Source organism: Microtus ochrogaster, unplaced genomic scaffold, assembly GCF_000317375.1.
Source record: "Microtus ochrogaster isolate Prairie Vole_2 unplaced genomic scaffold, MicOch1.0 UNK4, whole genome shotgun sequence".
NCBI lineage: Eukaryota > Metazoa > Chordata > Mammalia > Rodentia > Cricetidae > Microtus > Microtus ochrogaster.
The window spans coordinates 7,425,832-7,444,289 of record NW_004949102.1 but is presented as its reverse complement, the minus strand read 5'-3'; the positions used below and the strand labels follow the sequence as shown (position 1 = coordinate 7,444,289).

Sequence of the window (18,458 nt, the reverse complement as noted above, 5' to 3'; positions counted from 1 at the left end):
TACCTCTTCAATATAGTGCTTGAAGTTCTAGCAATAGCAATAAGACAACATAAGGATATCAAGGGGATTCAAATTGGAATACCTAGACTATATGCTATTTTTAATTTGTAAAGAAGCTGAAGATGAGTTTATGAAGTTCCATACTATTTTACATGCCTTTGCTCTTATCTGCATCAATGTGTGATGTTGTTTCTGATTTCTACTTGTTTCAGATTGCTATCACTGTTTATCCCTGTCTGACCTGGAGCTCTTCTGTCTCTGCCTCCTGAGTGCTTGGATCCTAGATGCACCTATGTGCCTGGTGTTGCTAATTACTCATAGTTACTCTCTCTTCAGCTGCTTATTGCTTTACTACTTTCTTCCTTTTTTGCTCTTACTAAGTAGAAGTCATTCAGATCCCTTACCCACTTTTAGAGTTGCTGCATTGTTAGACTTCCTTACCCATTCTGGATACAAGTCCTTTAAAAAACTACAGATAAAAGCCGGGCGGTGGTGGCGCATGCCTTTAATCCCAGCACTCGGAGGTAGAGGCAGGTGGATCTCTGTGAGTTCGAGGCCAGCCTGGACTACAAGAGCTAGTTCCAGGACAGGAACCAAAAGCTATGGAGAAACCCTGTCTTGAAAAACCAAAAGAAAAAAAAAAACAAAAAAGAAAAAAAAAAGAAAAAAAAACTACAGATAATAAAATTTGACAAAAATTTCATAAAGTCTATAGACAAGTACATCTCCTGGTATACCTCCCTCCCAAATTTTAATAAACAAATACTTTTACATAGGGCTGGAGAGATGGCTCAGCCGTTAAAGGCTAGGCTCACAACCATAAATATAAAAAAAGGGGCTGGAGAGATGGCTCAGCCGTTAAAGGCTAGGCTCACAACCATAAATATAAAGAGTTCGGTTCCCAGCACCCACGGCTGTCTCTCCAGCCACCCAAAAAACAAAAAAGAAAAAAAAAGGAAAGAAACAAATACTTTTACATAGTCTGTTGCTTGCCTTTTGTTTCCTTATTTTAACATTTTATTGAAATTTGTTTTATCACCTTTGTTTTTGAGAGATTGTGCTGTGAGTGTTGTGTCCAATAACTGCCTACTCAGGATTACAGTGCCTTCCTCAATGTGTTCTTCTAGAATTACATTGAGAGCCCTCGAGAAGATTTTATAGTTTTCAGTTTAAAATTGTGATAGTTTTATTAAAATCATTTAAAAGTATGTGTTTATTTTGTGTGCATGTAGAACCCATGTGGATCCTGGGGAATCAAACTCAGACTTGAAAGCAAGTATATTAACCGACTGAGCCCCAAACTTTTGTTCTTAGGAATGGAATGGTTTCATTTCCTTTACTTTTAGATTTCTTTTTGCAGCACATTGAAACAGTTTTTTTTTATGTCCATCTTATAGACTATAAACTTACTATGCTTCTTGTTCTCTTGATCTTTTGCTCTCTCTGTCTCCTCTCTCACACACTCTCACTCTCTGCATTGGTGTACTATGGATTTTTTGTGTACAAAATCATGTCATGTCACCTATGAACAAATATGTTTTCTAGTCTTTGTTTCTAGACGAACTTCTGTATTTTAGGCTTGATCTTTTTCAGTGCTCAAGCCTTTAGTATACTAGTGAGTAGAAATGTTGAAAGATGGCTTCTTTGTCTCACTGCAGTGTTACGGGGAAACCATTGAGCTTAATGGTAGTTATAGGTCTTTAAACATCTACTTGATCCAATTGAGGCCATGCCTTCTGGTTGTTAGTTTTAATGTTGTTGTTTATAATAGTAAATGTGTATTAGTGTGATATATAACATTTGATTTTTTCTAATAACCAATTTTGTTTTATTATAATTATGTTTATATTACATGTAATATAGTATATTGTATAATAAGTGTTTATCATTTATTTGTTATGAAGAGCGCAAGTATCTGTAGTATGCTGACTTAGATTCATCCAGATACATACTTAGCAGAGATATAACTTTAGTTTTTTGAGGAACCACCATATTGATTTCCATAGTGGCTGTGCTGATTTACAGTCCCACCAGCAGTGTATGAGGGCACCTTTATCTCTGCATCCTCACCTGCTTTTCTTCTTATTTGTTTTCTTATCATGTAGCTATTCTGATTGGGGGAGATGGAATTTCAATGTAGTTTCATTTGCATATTGCTATTAAGGCTGGTTAAATATTTAATATATTTATTGGCCATTTTTACTGCTCTTGAGAAATTTCTGCTCATTTACTCGTTTAATTTTTTTCAGCTCTTTAGTAACAAGTACCCTGCCTGATGAATAAGCTAACAAAACTTATCTCCCATCCTGTAGGCTGTCTTTTCAGTTGGCTGTTTCCTTTGCTGTGCACAAGCTTGATGTGATGTCTGTCAGGCCTAGCTATTTTCTCCTGAGCTCTGGAGTCTTACTCAGAAGGTTGATGCTTGTCCCTGTATCTTGAAATGTTTGTATTTTCCTTTCATAAGTTCAAAGTTTCAGGTCTTATTTAAGGCCTTTAGTGCATTTTGAGTTGATTTTTATACCAAGTGGAAATGAAGATTGTGTTTCAGTCTTTGCCACATGCATATCCAGTTCCCTAGCACCATTTGTGGATGAGGTTATTTTTCCTCCCGTAGTCACTTTGGCACGTTTGTCAAGAATCCATTTCCTATAGGTTTTCTAGTTACTGAAAGGTAAGTCTTCAAAATCCTTCCTAGTGAGCCTCTGGGTTTCAGGGAATATTTGTCATAACACTCGTTCACCCCTTTCACCTCCGATGTTGGTGATATTGGTTAGTTTGTCTAAGCGTTTGTCAGTCTTGTTTATCCTCTCATAAAAGCAGCTCCTTTTTTTTGAGACCGTGTCTTTCTCTATAGGCCAGACTGGCATCGGACTCAGAGATCCGCCTGCCTCTGCTTCTTGAGTGCTGGGATTAAAGGTGTGCACCACCATTGGCTGGCTCATTGATTCTCTTATGATCTTCATTTCATTGATTTCTACCCTACTCTACTATTTCTCTTTATTTCCACATACTAATTTTGTTTGTTTTTTTCTTGTTTGTTTCTTAGTGACCTTGAGGTATGTCACTAAGATATCTATCAGAGAATTCTCTTGACCTGTGAATATAGGCACCCATCTCAATAAGCTTGCCTCTTCTGCCTTTTCTATATACCAAAAATTCTAATAAATCATGGTTTTATTTTCACTTGATTCTAGGATTTCTTTAGTTTTTAAAAACTATATATGTAACAAATATAGTTTACATATTCAATCTCCATGTTTTTGTGTGGCTTCTATATTTTCTCATGGTACTAATTTTATTCCATTATGACAAATAAGATATAAGAATTATCTTGGAACTAGAGTTACAGGTATTTATGAACTATTTGACATGAACTTGACCACTGAGCCATTTCTTGATTTGGGTAGTCCCTCTAGTCTGTTCTTTTCAGGTCTTTCTGCAGCATAGATCAGTTGGTTAGTTTAGTTCACTAGAATGTTATTTTTATTATTTCTGGATTTTGTTTTCTTTGTTGTTATCTGAATATAGATTTCCCACTTTTGTCATCAATCCTGATAGCTTTTCCTCTACCTGCTCTAGGCTGTTGGTGATACTTTCTAATAAGTTTTTATTTGACTGAGTTTTTCATTTTTAAGAGTTTTTTGGCTGAATTTTTTATCCAAGTACTAAATTTTTAGTCCAATTTTTTTGTACAGGTATCATATTGGTATCTTTGCTCTTCTCTCATTTGAGCCTCCTTATTAATCTCCATTTTGCAAGCACATGAATATGAGAGTATGACCATGTATGCAGAAGCCAAGAGCAGGTTGTCAGATGTCTTCCTCTGTCACTCTCTGCCTTACTTCTTTGAAATAGGATCTTTCACTGAACCAGAAGCTCCCAATGTGTCTCCTCTGCTCCCCAGTCCTGGTATGTGCAGACATGCTTGGCTTTTTATGTGGATGCCAAGGGTTCTAAATCAGGACTTCATGCTTGCAAAACATGAGCTCTTACAATGCCATTTCAACAGACCCTCATTGATCACTTTTAAAAGCAGACTTTTGAAATATTCTGGCTTTTTAATGATTTCAATATCTTTAGGTTCAATTATTCAAGAATTGCAAATTTTTAGAGGATCCACGCTATTTTGTGTTTTCATGTTTATGATTTAGGTTACACATCTATTAAAATGGCTATTCCTTTTTTTTAGTTAGTTTTTATTGAGCAGCATTCTTAAGGACTCTGCTCATGAGGAAAAAGAATTTGATAATACCATTAACACCAAAATAAATCATACATAAAAATACAATTATAAGAGGCTGGAGGGATGCCTCAGTATTTCAGAACATGGGCACCGCTTTTCCAGAAGAGTTGGTTCCCAGCATCCTTATCAGGCAGCTCACAATTACCTATAAATCTGCTTCCAGGGGATCCAGTGCCTCTGACCTCTGCACACCTATGCTTATATGTGCATAACCACACACATATACATTATTTACAATAAAGTAAATCTTTAAAAGAAATATAGTTCAAAGAAATTAAAGTCATTTACTACATAAGTGGAAATAGAAAATAAAATAATAAAAAGAACGTAGAATAAAGTATGAATTTAAAAATTAGTAAAGGCACAAATGGTGAATGAAATAAAAGAGAGGGTAAAAATAAAAGAATGAAATAAGATTTAATGAAAAGAAAAAGGCACAGGATATAAAAGGAACAGATAGCAGCATGTTAAAAATTCACAAAATTAAACAAAATATAGGAGAAAAACTGGATAAAAGTAAGATGAACAGAAACAAAAAGATGGAAATAAAATAAAACACTAAAATATCAGAAAAAGGAAATTATAAAGATGCATAAAATATTATAAACAGTAAAAATTAAGGGAAGGAGAATGGCAGAAAGAGTGAAGTAATAAAAAATGAATGAATGACTTAGACAAGCTTCTTTCCATGTCCTCTAATATTCAGCCTGGGAGGGGGGAGTTGGCAGTGAAACGGACTGGCTGCTGTACATAGGGTGAAGTCCCCAAAGTCATCCATCAATTGTATAATTCTATTGATTTCTGTAAAGTGTGATGCGTTGTCTTGGTTATTTTTACCCTGTTGCTGTCAGAATTATTTATTTACTTGATACTTCAACAACATTGTGTCTATGTGTATTTATCCTGATTGAAATTTGTTGAGTTTCTGTAGAATGTAGACTTGGTTTTGATCAATCAGTCTGGAGATTTTCAGTCATTATTTCTTCAAATATTTTTCCCCCTTGTCTCTTTCCTTCTGTGACTCTTAATTACATGGAGTTGACATATTGCTCATGCTTCCAGGTCTCCAAACCTTGATCATTCTTCCTGTTTTTCTTTATTTCGCTTTACTTGTAATCAAACCTCTATAGCAGGCTTTTTCTTATGGGCTACCAACCAGCTCCCAAATCATGACACGGAGACTTAATATTAGTTATGAATGCTTGGCCTAGCTTAGGCTTGTTTCTGGCTAGCTCTTTTAAATTAGTATGTTTCTTTTTATCTCCCTTTTGCCTTGGGGTCTTTTACTGTGTCTGTCTGTCTGTCTTTCCTTCTGTCTCTCTGTTTGACTGGCAGCTGCCTGGCTTCTGCCCCAAGAGTGTCCCTTACTATCTCCCCATTCTCTTCATTTTTCTTCTTTCTCTTGTTTTTTCTTCACACCTAGATTGCTCCTTCTATTTATTCTCTCTGCCCACCAGCTTCACTTATTCCTCTTCTGCCTAGCTATTGTCCATTCAGCTTTTTATTAGACTTATCAGGTGCCTTAGGCAAGCAAAGTAAAATAGCAACACATCTTTTCATAATTAAACAAATGCCGCAGAAACAAATGTAACACATCTTTACATAGTTAAATATTCCACAACAAACCCCCTTGATTAATCTTTTATTACACTCATTCCTTTTTCCAAATCTCTGGTTTTTAATCAGTTATAATCTCTCATAGTTATATGTTGATTTAATTCTTTTAATGTAGTTTCCTTTAGTCTTTTGAACATGTTTGTATCAGCTGACTCTTGTGTTTGTCTAGTAAGTCTGATATCTTAGGCTTCCTCAGGAATTGCTGGTGGCTACTTTTCTCTTGTGTTTGGGCAGAATTTTACTGTTTATTTGTATGCCTTGTGATTTTTAGGTTAGAAGAGTAATTATGTAGTTTTCAAATTTTTATTTTATTATTATTTTTTGGTTTTTCGAGACAGGGTTTCTCTGTAGATAGTTTTCAAATTTTTAATGTGATATGTAACATAAATTGATTTGGCTGATGTTAAACCAGTTCACTGAGGCTGCTGACATTCACAGGCTGAGACTGCTGGTTTCCAGAGCTAGGAAGAAGGGATGGGAATTGGGAGTACAGCAAGTAAAAGCACCAGAAAGCTCACTATTTTCACTGAGATCCGTGTTTTTCTTCAGTAATAGCTCACTTGGTTAAATTTCAAAGTTTTGAAAAAACTGGGTTTAACAAATGTCATTGCTTTTTGAAGAAGTGAATTTTCAGTGATCTTTTATACAGTGTTCCAGAAGTATATCTCAGTCTACCAGTGCTTTTAACCGTTGTGCATATACCCTGCTATTTGATATGTAAACATGATCTGTTTGCATTTATTGGCAGTCATGAAAGTCCACTCTTTGATTTCATTGAGAGCTGCTTGCGAAATAAACATGAAATGGTTATTTATGAAGCTGCTTCTGCCATTATTCACCTTCCTAACTGCACTGCAAGAGAGCTGGCGCCTGCCGTCTCAGGTTAGTTATATTTGATAGCTGTTCTGTATGTTCTTACGTTGATTTTTCTTTTTTTAATCAATGGGTCTGCAGAGTGGTCATTAGAGTGGTGTTTAGGGCCAAGATTGCTCAGTGAATAAAGATGTTTGTTAATGATTTCAGTTCTCTTTAACGTTTAGAAAACACATTTGTGCTGGGCGGTGGTGGCGCACGCCTTTAATCCCAGCACTCTGGAGGCAGAGGCAGGAGGATCTCTGTGAGTTCAAGGCCAACCTGCTCTACAAGAGCTAGTTCCAGGACAGGCTCCTTTGCTCTCACAACTAGCACTATTTCTCTTAAACAATTCAAATACTAATTGGGATATTAATTCTTAGAGAAGCAAAGCAAACCTTGTTTTCTATTAAAGTTTTACACCTGAACAGTACTTTCCCCCCTATTTTTGATATTATTGTTCACATGAAGATTTTATATTGTGATCTAGTTTTCTGATACAAACAATGAATGTGATTCATTACACATTGTAATTTTCAACTATATGGTGAACATGAACCACAGTTACTTTTCTGTTTCCCTTTTTCCAGTTCTTCAACTTTTCTGTAGCTCTCCTAAACCAGCCTTGAGATACGCAGCTGTGAGGACCTTGAACAAAGTAGGTATCCCGTTGGTGATATATAGACTTGTATGTTTAATTCAGAAACCTTAAATACAAAGCATTTGGCTTTCTCTTCAAGCTTAGTATATCTGATCTATGGGCTTCACATGTGTAGCGCCTTAGTTGTGGCCATTTATACTGTTAGTCTATGAAAGATTTCTGACTTCTGAGTACTTTATGTTCAAGGGGTACACTGTTCAATGTGGAGGCCATTCACAAGTGCCAGTTTAAGTTTATTAAGATTAAGTTAGGGGTTCAATTCTTTAGTCACACTAATCATACGACCTATGCTTATAGCCACTTGTGGTTAATAAAAATCATATGAAACAATGCAAAGATTGAACAGTTTTATCAATTCTTCATCTCTCATCTTGAAACAAGTTGTGTCTTGGAATTCACGTCTTTGTGAATTTTAGAGAGGTTATATAATGTGATGCTATCTTTTATATTAACTCCAGTGGGCCTGAAGCAACACCTCACCATTAAAATACACAGAGATTTCTGCATAGAGCCTATGATTCTTTGCTACATGGATAAATGAAGATTTTTTTCATTAGTCTGGGTCATCTTTTTCTGTTGAATGAGTTTTACTGATAATGATCTGCAGGGTATTTTTACATTTTCAGAATTTTGGATCAGACATTCTGTGCCAATATGGGATAAACAGAGATGGAACATCAATGTAGAATGACAGACATATTTTAGCAACAATGAGTACTCCAATTTGACAGGAATTTGTTTAGTTGCAGGAGGGTTTTAAAAGTGACAGAATGTCTTTCATGATCAGCATTTACCATAATAGATCTTTTTCTCAGAGTTCTAATATTTTGTAGAATAGACACTCATGAACATATAAACTATAAGGAGATATAGGCTGCCTATAAAAAAGAGACTGATGCTGTCATTAAGGTTACATGGAAGAGGTTAACAAATGAGAGTACTATGCTATATTGTGGCCATTACTTATTTATCAGGTGAAACCTGGTTAGTTAAAAAACAGTTACTTTGGGTGGGGAGTTGAGACAGGGTATCAGGTAGCCCAGGCTGGCCTGGAAGTTGCTAAGTAGCCATGGTTGACATTGAACTTCTGGTTCTTCTACCTTCAGCTCTCAAGTGCTAAGGTTATAGGCATTCACCACATGACCTAAAATGATCCCTTTAGATTGTCACTTACCTTATTTAAAGTTTAGGTTCTGGCTTTTATCAACAATAATGTGCGTTACTTTTGTTGTTGTTGTTTGTTTTGTTTTTCTTGTTACCTTCTACAAGGTGGCAATGAAACACCCCTCTGCTGTTACTGCCTGCAACCTGGACTTAGAGAACTTAATCACAGACTCAAACAGAAGCATTGCTACCCTGGCCATTACTACATTGCTCAAAACAGGAAGTGAGAGCAGTGTGGACAGGCTTATGAAGCAGATATCTTCTTTTGTATCTGAAATCTCAGATGAGTTCAAGGTAAGAATTTAAATAAGCTTTTCCTTGGTCTGTAGCTTGCTATAACTGTGTCCTTTGAGAAGGTCTTAATTTTTATGCAGTCTGCAGTATCATTCTTTTCCTTCCAAGATATTACTGTATCGTACATAAATATATTTCTTTTATATTTCTCCAGTTTGTAAAGATATGTTTTATTCTAAATGTTTTATGTCTTTAGCTTTTACATTTTGGTTTGTGACCACTTGAATTGTTTGTATGATAAGTTGGGTGTTTTCCTATACTCATACCCACTTATTCTAGCATAATTGGTTCAAAAGACTTTCTTCCCTGCTTTGGTATCTGTCTTAGTTAGGGTTTTATTGCTCTGAAGAGACACCATGATCACAACAACTCTTATAAAGGAAAACACTTAATTGGGACTGGCTTATGGTTTCAGAGATTTATTCCCTTATCAAAATGGCAGGAAGCATGGTGGCATGTAGGTAAACATGGTGGAAAAGGAGCTGAGAGTACTATATCTTCATCTGCATGCAGCAGAAGGAGGCTGTGTGCCACAATGGGCATAGTTTGAGCATATGAGACCCCAAAGCCCACCTCTACAGTGACACGTTTCTTCCAACAAGGCCATACCTCCTAATAGGATCCATTCCCTATGGACTCAGCATTCAAACACCTGAGTCTATGGGCGCCATTCCTATCCAAACTACCACATTCCACTCCCTATCCCCCATAGGCTTGTAGCCATAGCATAATGCAGAAATGCATTCAGTCCAACTTCAAAAGTCCCCATAGTATATAAAAGTCTCAAACTTTTAAATAAGTTTAAAGTTCAAAGTCTCTTCTGAGACTTATACAGTCTCTTAACAGCAGTCCCCTGTAAAATCAAAAACAGAACACATACTTCCAACAAATGAAGGTACAGAATATATATATAAATTACCTTTCCAATATATATATATATATATATTACCGTTCCAAAAGGTAGGGAAGGAAGTATAGTGAAGAAATACTGGACCAAAGCAAGACCAAAAACAAGCTGTGCAAACTCCAAACTGCATCTCCATGTCTGATATCAAAGTGCTCCTCAGATCTCCAGCTTTGTTCAGCTTTCCTCGGCAGGTATCCCACAGCTCTGCCTCTCCAAGCTTCACCTATACAGCTTCACACAATGGGCCTTCTGGGCCTCCATACAGAGACATCCCTGCCACACACCTGGCCTCTGTGGCTTTCCTTAGTCACAGAGAGAGATAACCCCTTTCTTCTAGCCTTGACTCTAAAGCCAGAACCACATGGCTAAAGCTGCCAAGTTCTGCTGCTTTCAGGGGCCAGTACATGCCCCCCTCACCTCATTCAATTACACCTTCACCAGCTTTCTGTTTTCCATGGTTCACTTCACAGTTTGGCTGTCCTGGAACCCAATCTGTAGACTAGGCTAACCTCAAACTTAGATATCCACCTGCCTCTGCCTCCTGAGTACTGGGATTAAAGGCTAGCACCACCACACCAGGCTCTGAGCTTTTCTTTAAATTCCTTTTCACAAATTGGAAGTTTAAGTAGGTGAGATCTTGCCCTAAGGTCACCACTCCCTTTATTCCATTTACTTTCAAGCTTTTCTTTAATCTGTTTATTTCCTTGAACACAGGATTTAGCTCCATTCCACTTCCTGATGCCCCTTTTCTCCTTGAACTGTATATCTTGTGTTTCCTTCCTCAGCTTGCACCTGTTCATTAGAGAGCTACCGAAGAGTGACCTCTTATAAACACAACAGAGTCAGTATTAGGCTGTTTCGAGGTTTCCTCTGCCAACAGAATTGACCCAAAACTCTTCAACTTAACCTCAGGTAGACTTTTTGGACAAGGGCAAAAACCAACTACATTCTTCATCAAAATATCACAAGAATGATTTCTAGGTAGCATACTAAAATTCTTCTCCTCTGAAACCTCTTGAACTGAGCCCCCATATTTCAGTCATTCTCAGCATCACTGTCTTCCATGGCCCATTGTACCCCACTTAAAACATTCAACTGCTTTTCTAATTCAGAGTCTCAAAGCCCACATTACTCAAAACAGAAACATAGTCCAGCCTATCACAGTAATACCCTAGTCCCTGATACCAACTTCTGTATTAAGGTTTCATTGCTGTGAAGAGACACCATGGCCTTGGCAACACTTATAAAGGAAAACTTTTAATTGGGACTGGCTTACAGTTTCAGAGGTTTAGTCCATTATTGTAATGGCAAGAAGCATGGTGACATGCAGGCAGAAAAGGTGCTGAAAAAAGAGCTGAGAGTACTGCATCTTGATCCACAGGTAACAGTAGGAGACTGTGCCACACTGGGCATTGCTTGAGCATATATGAGACCTCAGAGCCTGCCTCCACAGTGACACACTTCCGCCAAGCAAGGCAACACCTACTCCAACAAGATCATACCTCCTAATAGTGCAACTCCCTATGGGCCAAGCATTCAAACACATGAGTCTGTGGAGGCCATTTCTATTCAAAACCACCATAGTATCTTTATCTGAAAATCAAATAATTGTTTATTACTAATGTGTAAAACTATTTTTCTTTTAATTTTCCATATTAACTTTGTATCATGTGATTTTGCTGAATTACCATATTGCCTACATTGTTTGAAATTATCTGTATAAATAATAATATCTTGTGTAAATGAGGTTTCCTTATTTGAATCCAAAGATATTTCCTATCTTTTTTTCTTACCTTACCAAAATAGCTAGCACTTTTAATAAAGTGCTGAGTAGAACGAGTGACAGTGTATTAGAAAAGATCAAAGGACAATAAGTTTTAATGTAAAGAAAGAGAAAGAAGACCTTACCATTCTTTCTAACACTCAGCCATGTAGCAAAAGGGACTGTTGCTCACTACTTAATATGAAAAATAAACAAAAGTAGACCATTTCAAACTTTGGAATGTTATAAAAATTGTTTAGAATGGAAAGAATGGAAGTTGGCAAATGACCATAAAATAAATATTTTAGATGGTCTGGGCTCCTGAAATTATCTATTTACATGGTCTTTAGTTTTATTCTTAATTCTTTAAAAGCCCTAAAACATTAGCTCAGGTAAACTGTTTCAGTGGGTTTCCCCATCATGGTCTTGACCTCTTTGTTCATATTCTTACTCTTCCCTCTCTTTAACTGGACTTTGGGAGCTTAGCCCAGTGCTCCACTGAGGATCTCTGCCTCTACGTCCATCAGTTGCTGGATGAAGGTTCTATGGTGACATTTAAGATAGCCATCAATCTGACTACAGGGCAAGGCCAGTTTATGCACCCTCTCCTCTATTGCTTAGGGTCTTAGCTGGTTATATCCTTGTAGATTCCTGGGAATTTCTTTAGTGCCAGGTTTCTTTCTTTTTTTTTTGTTTTTTTTGTTTTTTGTTTTTCGAGACAGGGTTTCTCTGTGGCTTTGGAGCCTGTCCTGGAACTAGCTCTGTAGACCAGGCTGGTCTCGAACTCACAGAGATCCGCCTGCCTCTGCCTCCTGAGTGCTGGGATTAAAGGCGTGCGCCACCATCGCCCGGCGAGTGCCAGGTTTCTTGCTAGCCCCATAATGGCCCCCCAATCAAGATATCTCTTTCCTTGTTCTCCATCTCTGTCCTTCCCCATCTCAACTACCCTGTTCCTTCAAGTTTTCCTCCCCCCCTGCCTCCCCTCCTCCTCCTTTTTCCACCCTCCCTAATCCCCCCACCCCCATGCTCCCAATTTTCTCAGGAGATCTTGTCTATTTCCTCTTCCCAGGTGGATCTATACATGTTTCTCTTAGGGTTCTCCTTGTTACTTATCTTCTCTGGGGTTGAGGACTATAGGCTTGTTATTCTTTGCTTTACAACTAGTATCCACTATTCCTGAGCTAATGGAAGCCCACCAACTCTGGCCTGACAGGGAAAGAACCAGCACAGGATCAACTAGGCCCTCTGAATTTGGGTGACAGTTGTATGGCTGGGACAGACTGTGGGGCCACTGGCAGTGAGACCAGGATTTATCCCTATTGCTTGTACTGGCTTTTTGGAACCCATTTTCTTTGGAGGCATACCTTGCTTAGCCTAGGTACAGTGGGGAGGGCAGTGTGCTCGACTTTGTTGACTCCCCATGGGAAGTCTTACCCTCTCTGAGGAGTGGATAAGAGGTGGGGGGGGGGTGGAGAGAGTGGGAGGAGTGGAGGGAGTAGGAACTGGGATCGATACGTAAAATGAGAAAAGACCATTTTTTTAAAAAAATAAATAAAAAGTTTTTTTAAAAAACTAAAACCATCATAGCTTTCAAACCCTACAAAAATAGGATATAAGTGTGGAATGGTGCTATGTGCCAATAATCTTAGTACTCAGAAGGCTGGAGCAGAAACATCATGAGTTTCAGCCTGCCTGAGCTACATACAAGTTCTAGGACATCCTGGGTAAATAGCAAGACTCTTGTCTGGAAAAAAAAAATCAAGTAGAATGCAACCAAGATTGGCTAATAGTTTACTGTCTTCAACTTTAGAAAATTAAAAAGTTTAAAAAGATTGAAAATTAAAGTGCACTAAAAAATTGATGGCCATGTTATGATTCATTGGAAATATTTGTTTATCCTTGTGTACAATTGCTTGTAGCATTAAAAAAATCCAATGTCTACTAAAAGTGAATTTTTTTAATGTTTATTTTTATTTTTTTTCTTCCTAGTAAGTCGGGTTCTTACTAGGTAGCCTGGGGTAGTCTTAGACTCACAATCCTGATACTCCAGCTTTCCAAGGGTGGAAATTATAGGTGCTACCATGCCTGACTAGAAAAAAAAAAAGAAGAAGAAGAGGAGGAGGAGGAGGAGGAGGAGGAAGAGGAGGAGAGAACCCCACAGTTTCACTCTTTGAACTATGAGACCTTTTCAGTTGTACGCATTACTAGAAACATATTGGGCAAGTTGCAGGTTATATACAGAATGATAGTAGTCATGTCAACACCAAAGAGTAAGCAAAACTTACATAGATTTGTTGTCTGGGGGTACATTAGTAAACTGAAGAACAATAAGGAAATAGGAAAGAGATCAGGAGAATAATCATACCAAGGGAGGCTACAACAGATATGATCAGGCAGTAAAGAGGTACATAAAAGAATTTCAGATTATGGAAATTTTTTAAACTATGAAGAAAGTATATAAGCATTGTTATTGTAATAACTTTGTTATTTTAATTTATTTAATAATGCTATATATTTTAATAAATAGTCTGAAACATGCCATAAGAAAGTTAGAGCCGGGCGATGGTGGCACACGCCTTTAATCCCAGCACTAGGGAGGCAGAGGCAGGCGGATCTCTGTGAGTTCGAGACCAGCCTGGTCTATAGAGCTAGTTCCAGGACAGGCTCCAAAGCCACAGAGAAACCCTGTCTCAAAAAACCAAAAAAAAAAAAAAGAAAGAAAGTTAGAAAAAGGTGATAATACTTTTGTTAAGCTGCATTCTTTATTAGCAGAATCTCTCCCAATTACTAATTTGCTAGCTTTTTAACCTTATAAAACAAATTCTCATTAAGTTGTTTAAAGCTCAGTGTACTTTTTAATCATCAGTAATTAAAAATTGTAGAATTGAAAAAAATTATAGAATATCATCAGTGATTTTCTTGATTTTTTAGTTCTTGATTTCTGTGACTGTGTGGAGTTTTATAATAAAAACAGGATGAATTCATAGCCTCTCATTTCCTGTAGAAATAAAAGCATAACCTCTCCCACAAAGTAACATATCTTTTGACTTAAATTTTGAAGTCAAGATACTTTTAAAATATGTATGTTCGTTGAACCTAGCAGTTTTTATAATCCAGTGTCTCTTAGCAGTCAAAAAATTCAAAGATAACACAAAAACATACATGATCTAAACTCTCTGTATATTTCCCATCTTTACATGGCTTAATATATTTTTATTACTCTATTTTATTTTTTTCTGAGACAGGGTTTCTCTGTGTAGCCTTATTGCCTATACTGGAAGTAGCTCTTATAAACCAGGCTAGCCTTAAACTCACAGAGATCCTCCTGCCTCTGGGATTAAAGGTGTGTGCCACCACCACCTGTCCAGCTCTATCCCTTTTTTAAGGACTTTCTCTACCCTTTTTCTTTTTTCTCTTAAGCCTTCATATATTTTTAGACACATTTTTACTCATTGAAAGGTATTTTTTTTTCATCGAATCTGTCTTTACTGTGTTTCTGTAACCTTTTCTCTCTGCATGAGCAAAATCCCTAAATCTGCCATGCAGCATACTGGCAGAGCTTGCTCTGGCAGCTCAAATCTGCAGGCAGCAGCTAGAAGTCTCTCTGTACTGAGACCCTGTGAGAGACTGCGGGAACTTACCACGGCCCTTAATGCAGCAGTTGGGAGATGCTTCTCTGCCCTGCAGCTGGCTTGTGACTGTCAGACTAGGAGGCTGTGTTTGGCTCTGTTTTTGTGTGTTTAGAACCTTTATTTTAAAAGGACTTAGGTCTTACGTGGATTGACACCCTATGGTGGATGCCATTTGTAGGAGGAGTTTTCCTGCCCTGCGGTCACTCTTAAATAAACACACTACGGCTTATATTGATTATAAATACTTCAGTTCTGCTTCTACAAAGTGATTCAGAGAAGTCCTATTTGCTTGAAGAGGCAAGCCAGCACCCTTAACATGATTGCTTGTGCCTGAGAGTGATTTCTTGATAGAGTGGGATGTGTGTGTGTTGCGTGTGTGTGCGCGCATGTGGGTGTGTGTGCATGTGTGCCCGCATACGTATATATAATCTTAAAAATAAGACATAAATCTGACAAACTAGAACTACTAAAGAATTTATATCTTTATTTATATTTATTTATATTTACATCCCATTTCCTGAATCCCCAGCTTCATCCCTTTACAAATTTCATCCCATATTCTATTCAAATATTGATAAAGTATTGATGCTGAGGAATGTTACAGTGTAAGCAAAATCACATTTATACTGTAAATGTGAAAATACAGGAAAAATCTTCGGAACAACAGATATATTACGTTTTTTTATTTGGGGAGAGGGGAATTTGGATTTCAGATAGTTAATTGGGGATGTCAGTTTTTGCTCCCACCCTCCAGTCTTAGCATTAACCTTGTGTTAACTTTCCCCTTTCTTTCATCATTTCTGTCTCTGCATTTTTATTGGTTTACATACATTTCAAACATATACATTTCATACATTGTATACATAATTTTCACACTAGTATCCTCTTTGCCTTCCTCCACCTTCTGCTAATCTACACCCTTTCCCCAACTATCCTCCCTTCTACTTTCATGGTATGAATGGGGGGGCAAGGGGTTGCTTCCCAATGAATTTCTTTCAGGTTGTTTACAGGAGCATGAACAACTTACCAATGTCTATACCACTGAAGAAAATGTCTCTCCTTCCTCTCTCAACCATAAATTGTGAATAAATCCTCAGAGGGGGTAGAGCCCCATGAGCCTCTCTCCCTTTCATGACAAGGTATTGATGGGCCCAAACTTGTGCAGATAACAGCTGCTATGAGTTCAAGAATGTGCAATAGTCCTATCAGCCAGGAAGTCAGCATTCCACACCACTCCACCTTCCTTCCTGTTCTGACATTCTTTCTGCCCTTCTATCACAGTACTCCTCATGGGAGAGCATGTGCGCGTGCGCGTGCGTGCGTGCGTGCGTGCGTGTGTGTGTGTGTGTGTGTGTATAAATGAAACTTTAAGGGGGGATCTTGTTTATGGCTATGTGTTCAACAGCCATTTATTCCTAGTACCTTGACCAGTTTGAATTGTCTGTATTCACTCCTGATCACTACATAAAGAAGCTTCTCTGACTACAGCTGACAGCAGTATTAATATATGGTCTTAAACACAGTGTTTAGAAGGCAAACCCAACCAGAAAAGTGTTGGTTATCCCCATAACAGACTTGCCACTATTGTACTATTGGTCATACTGACTGCCTAGTTGATATTTCCTTTCTTTAATCTTTTAAAAGTCCATCCTTTACACATATTTTCCTCATCTACCGTACTCATATGAATTGTTGATCTAAAAAGAAAATGCAGATGGCACCCGATTTAATTAGGGTTTCAATTGTTGTGAAGAAACACTATGTCCACAGCAACTTTTATGAGAAAAAACATTTGAGGCTGGCTGATAGTTTCAGAGGTTTAGTCCATTACCATCTTGTCAGGAAACATGGTGGCATATCGGCAGGCATGGTGCTGGCAAAGGAGATGAGAATTCTACATCTTGATCTGCAGGCAACAGCAAGTGAACTGTCTATGGCAGTGTGCATAGCTTGAGCAAAGGAGACCTCAAAACCTACCTCCAAAGTGCCATATTTCCTCTTGACAGGCCACACCTCCTCATAGTGCCACTCCCTTTGGGGGGCCATTTTATTTCATATCACCACAGCACCTTAAGAAGTAGTTTTAGATCAACTTTAAAGAAAAAAAAAACAGACTAAGATGGCTTCTAAAGAGAACATACTTGCTCAGCTCATAGATCTCCTGTATACTGTCTTACTGTAAATTTATGTCCCATAAAAGCTCTTTATGGTCCCTGCATTCCAGAAGACAAAATCTTTAGATGAAGGAGTCTACTTTGTCTTCTTCAGGGTCAGTATTCAATGGACTTGCTTTTCTTCACCAACAATTAGATGTTAAGATTAGCAAACATCTAATCTTAACGAAACTACCATAAAGCATGTACCTAAAAATTTCTTATGTTAAAAAGCATTGACTCCTCCCTTGGACCCATAAATTAACTAGAAGAAGGATGAAAGCCTGGCATCCAAAGTGTATGGTGTCTTCAGCAATAAACTATTGGTTTTTCAAGACAGGGTTTCTCTGTAGCTTTGGAGCCTGTCCTGGAACTAGCTCTTGTAGATGAGGCTGGTCTCGAACTCACAGAGATCCGCCTGCCTCTGCTTCCCAAGTGCTGGGATTAAAGGCGTGCGCCACCACCTCCTGGCTAGCAATAGAATCTTACCTTCAAGTTTTAGGATGCAAACAGGGGCAAGCAGTAACCTATATTGCTTTGTTTTAGAAGTCTCTTGGACACTCCCTACCTTGATGAAGATGAGGCAGACCAAAGCTTACATATATTTAGTGGAAATATAAGTACAGTCATATTGGAAAAATTTATTAAGCTTAATGAATCCATGCTCTGTATGTGATCCAGCAGTTCTACTCTTAATTATATTCCCTACAGAAATGCATGTTTAAGACTCATTTTAAATGACAGATCAAGCAGTTAATTTTGAAAAGAGAGAGAGAGAGAAGAAAATGACCTCTAAATGCCTGGAATTAATTTTATGACTGACAAGATGTGTGACTCTGGCTGTCTCAGTTTCCTTGGCTATACCAGGGAGATGATAATAATAATAATAATCTCATAGAGTTGTTGTGAGATATAAATGAAATAATAAAAAGCTAATTGTGCCCTAGTGTTACCTACTGCTGTTTTCTGTGTGTTTAATATGAAAACTGTAATTACTCATGTAGAGTGGTTAATTTTTTTGGATTAATTCTTATATTTTAGTGCAATTACCATAAATCTTTTATGAACAAATAGACTAATTTCTTTCAGCTTGTTTTTAGTTGTAGTATTGCCCTTCCCATTTAATTATTTCATTTTTGATATGTAAAATATTATACTGTTCCAAGAAGTGTT

The 18,458-nt window shown here is 37.6% G+C and overlaps 1 protein-coding gene across 3 annotated transcripts in view; it reads left to right on the top strand.

Annotated features, from left to right (window-relative positions):
- Positions 1-18,458, top strand: part of Copg2 (coatomer protein complex subunit gamma 2) — a 125,959-nt gene that overhangs the window by 64,579 nt on the left and 42,922 nt on the right. For all 3 annotated transcript variants that reach the window (XM_005365787.3, XM_013353239.2, XM_026788592.1), the window contains 3 exons: positions 6,609-6,742; positions 7,303-7,370; positions 8,643-8,831. In XM_005365787.3, the coding sequence (XP_005365844.1) occupies positions 6,609-6,742; positions 7,303-7,370; positions 8,643-8,831 (391 nt within the window). The remainder of the gene's footprint in view (positions 1-6,608; positions 6,743-7,302; positions 7,371-8,642; positions 8,832-18,458) is intronic.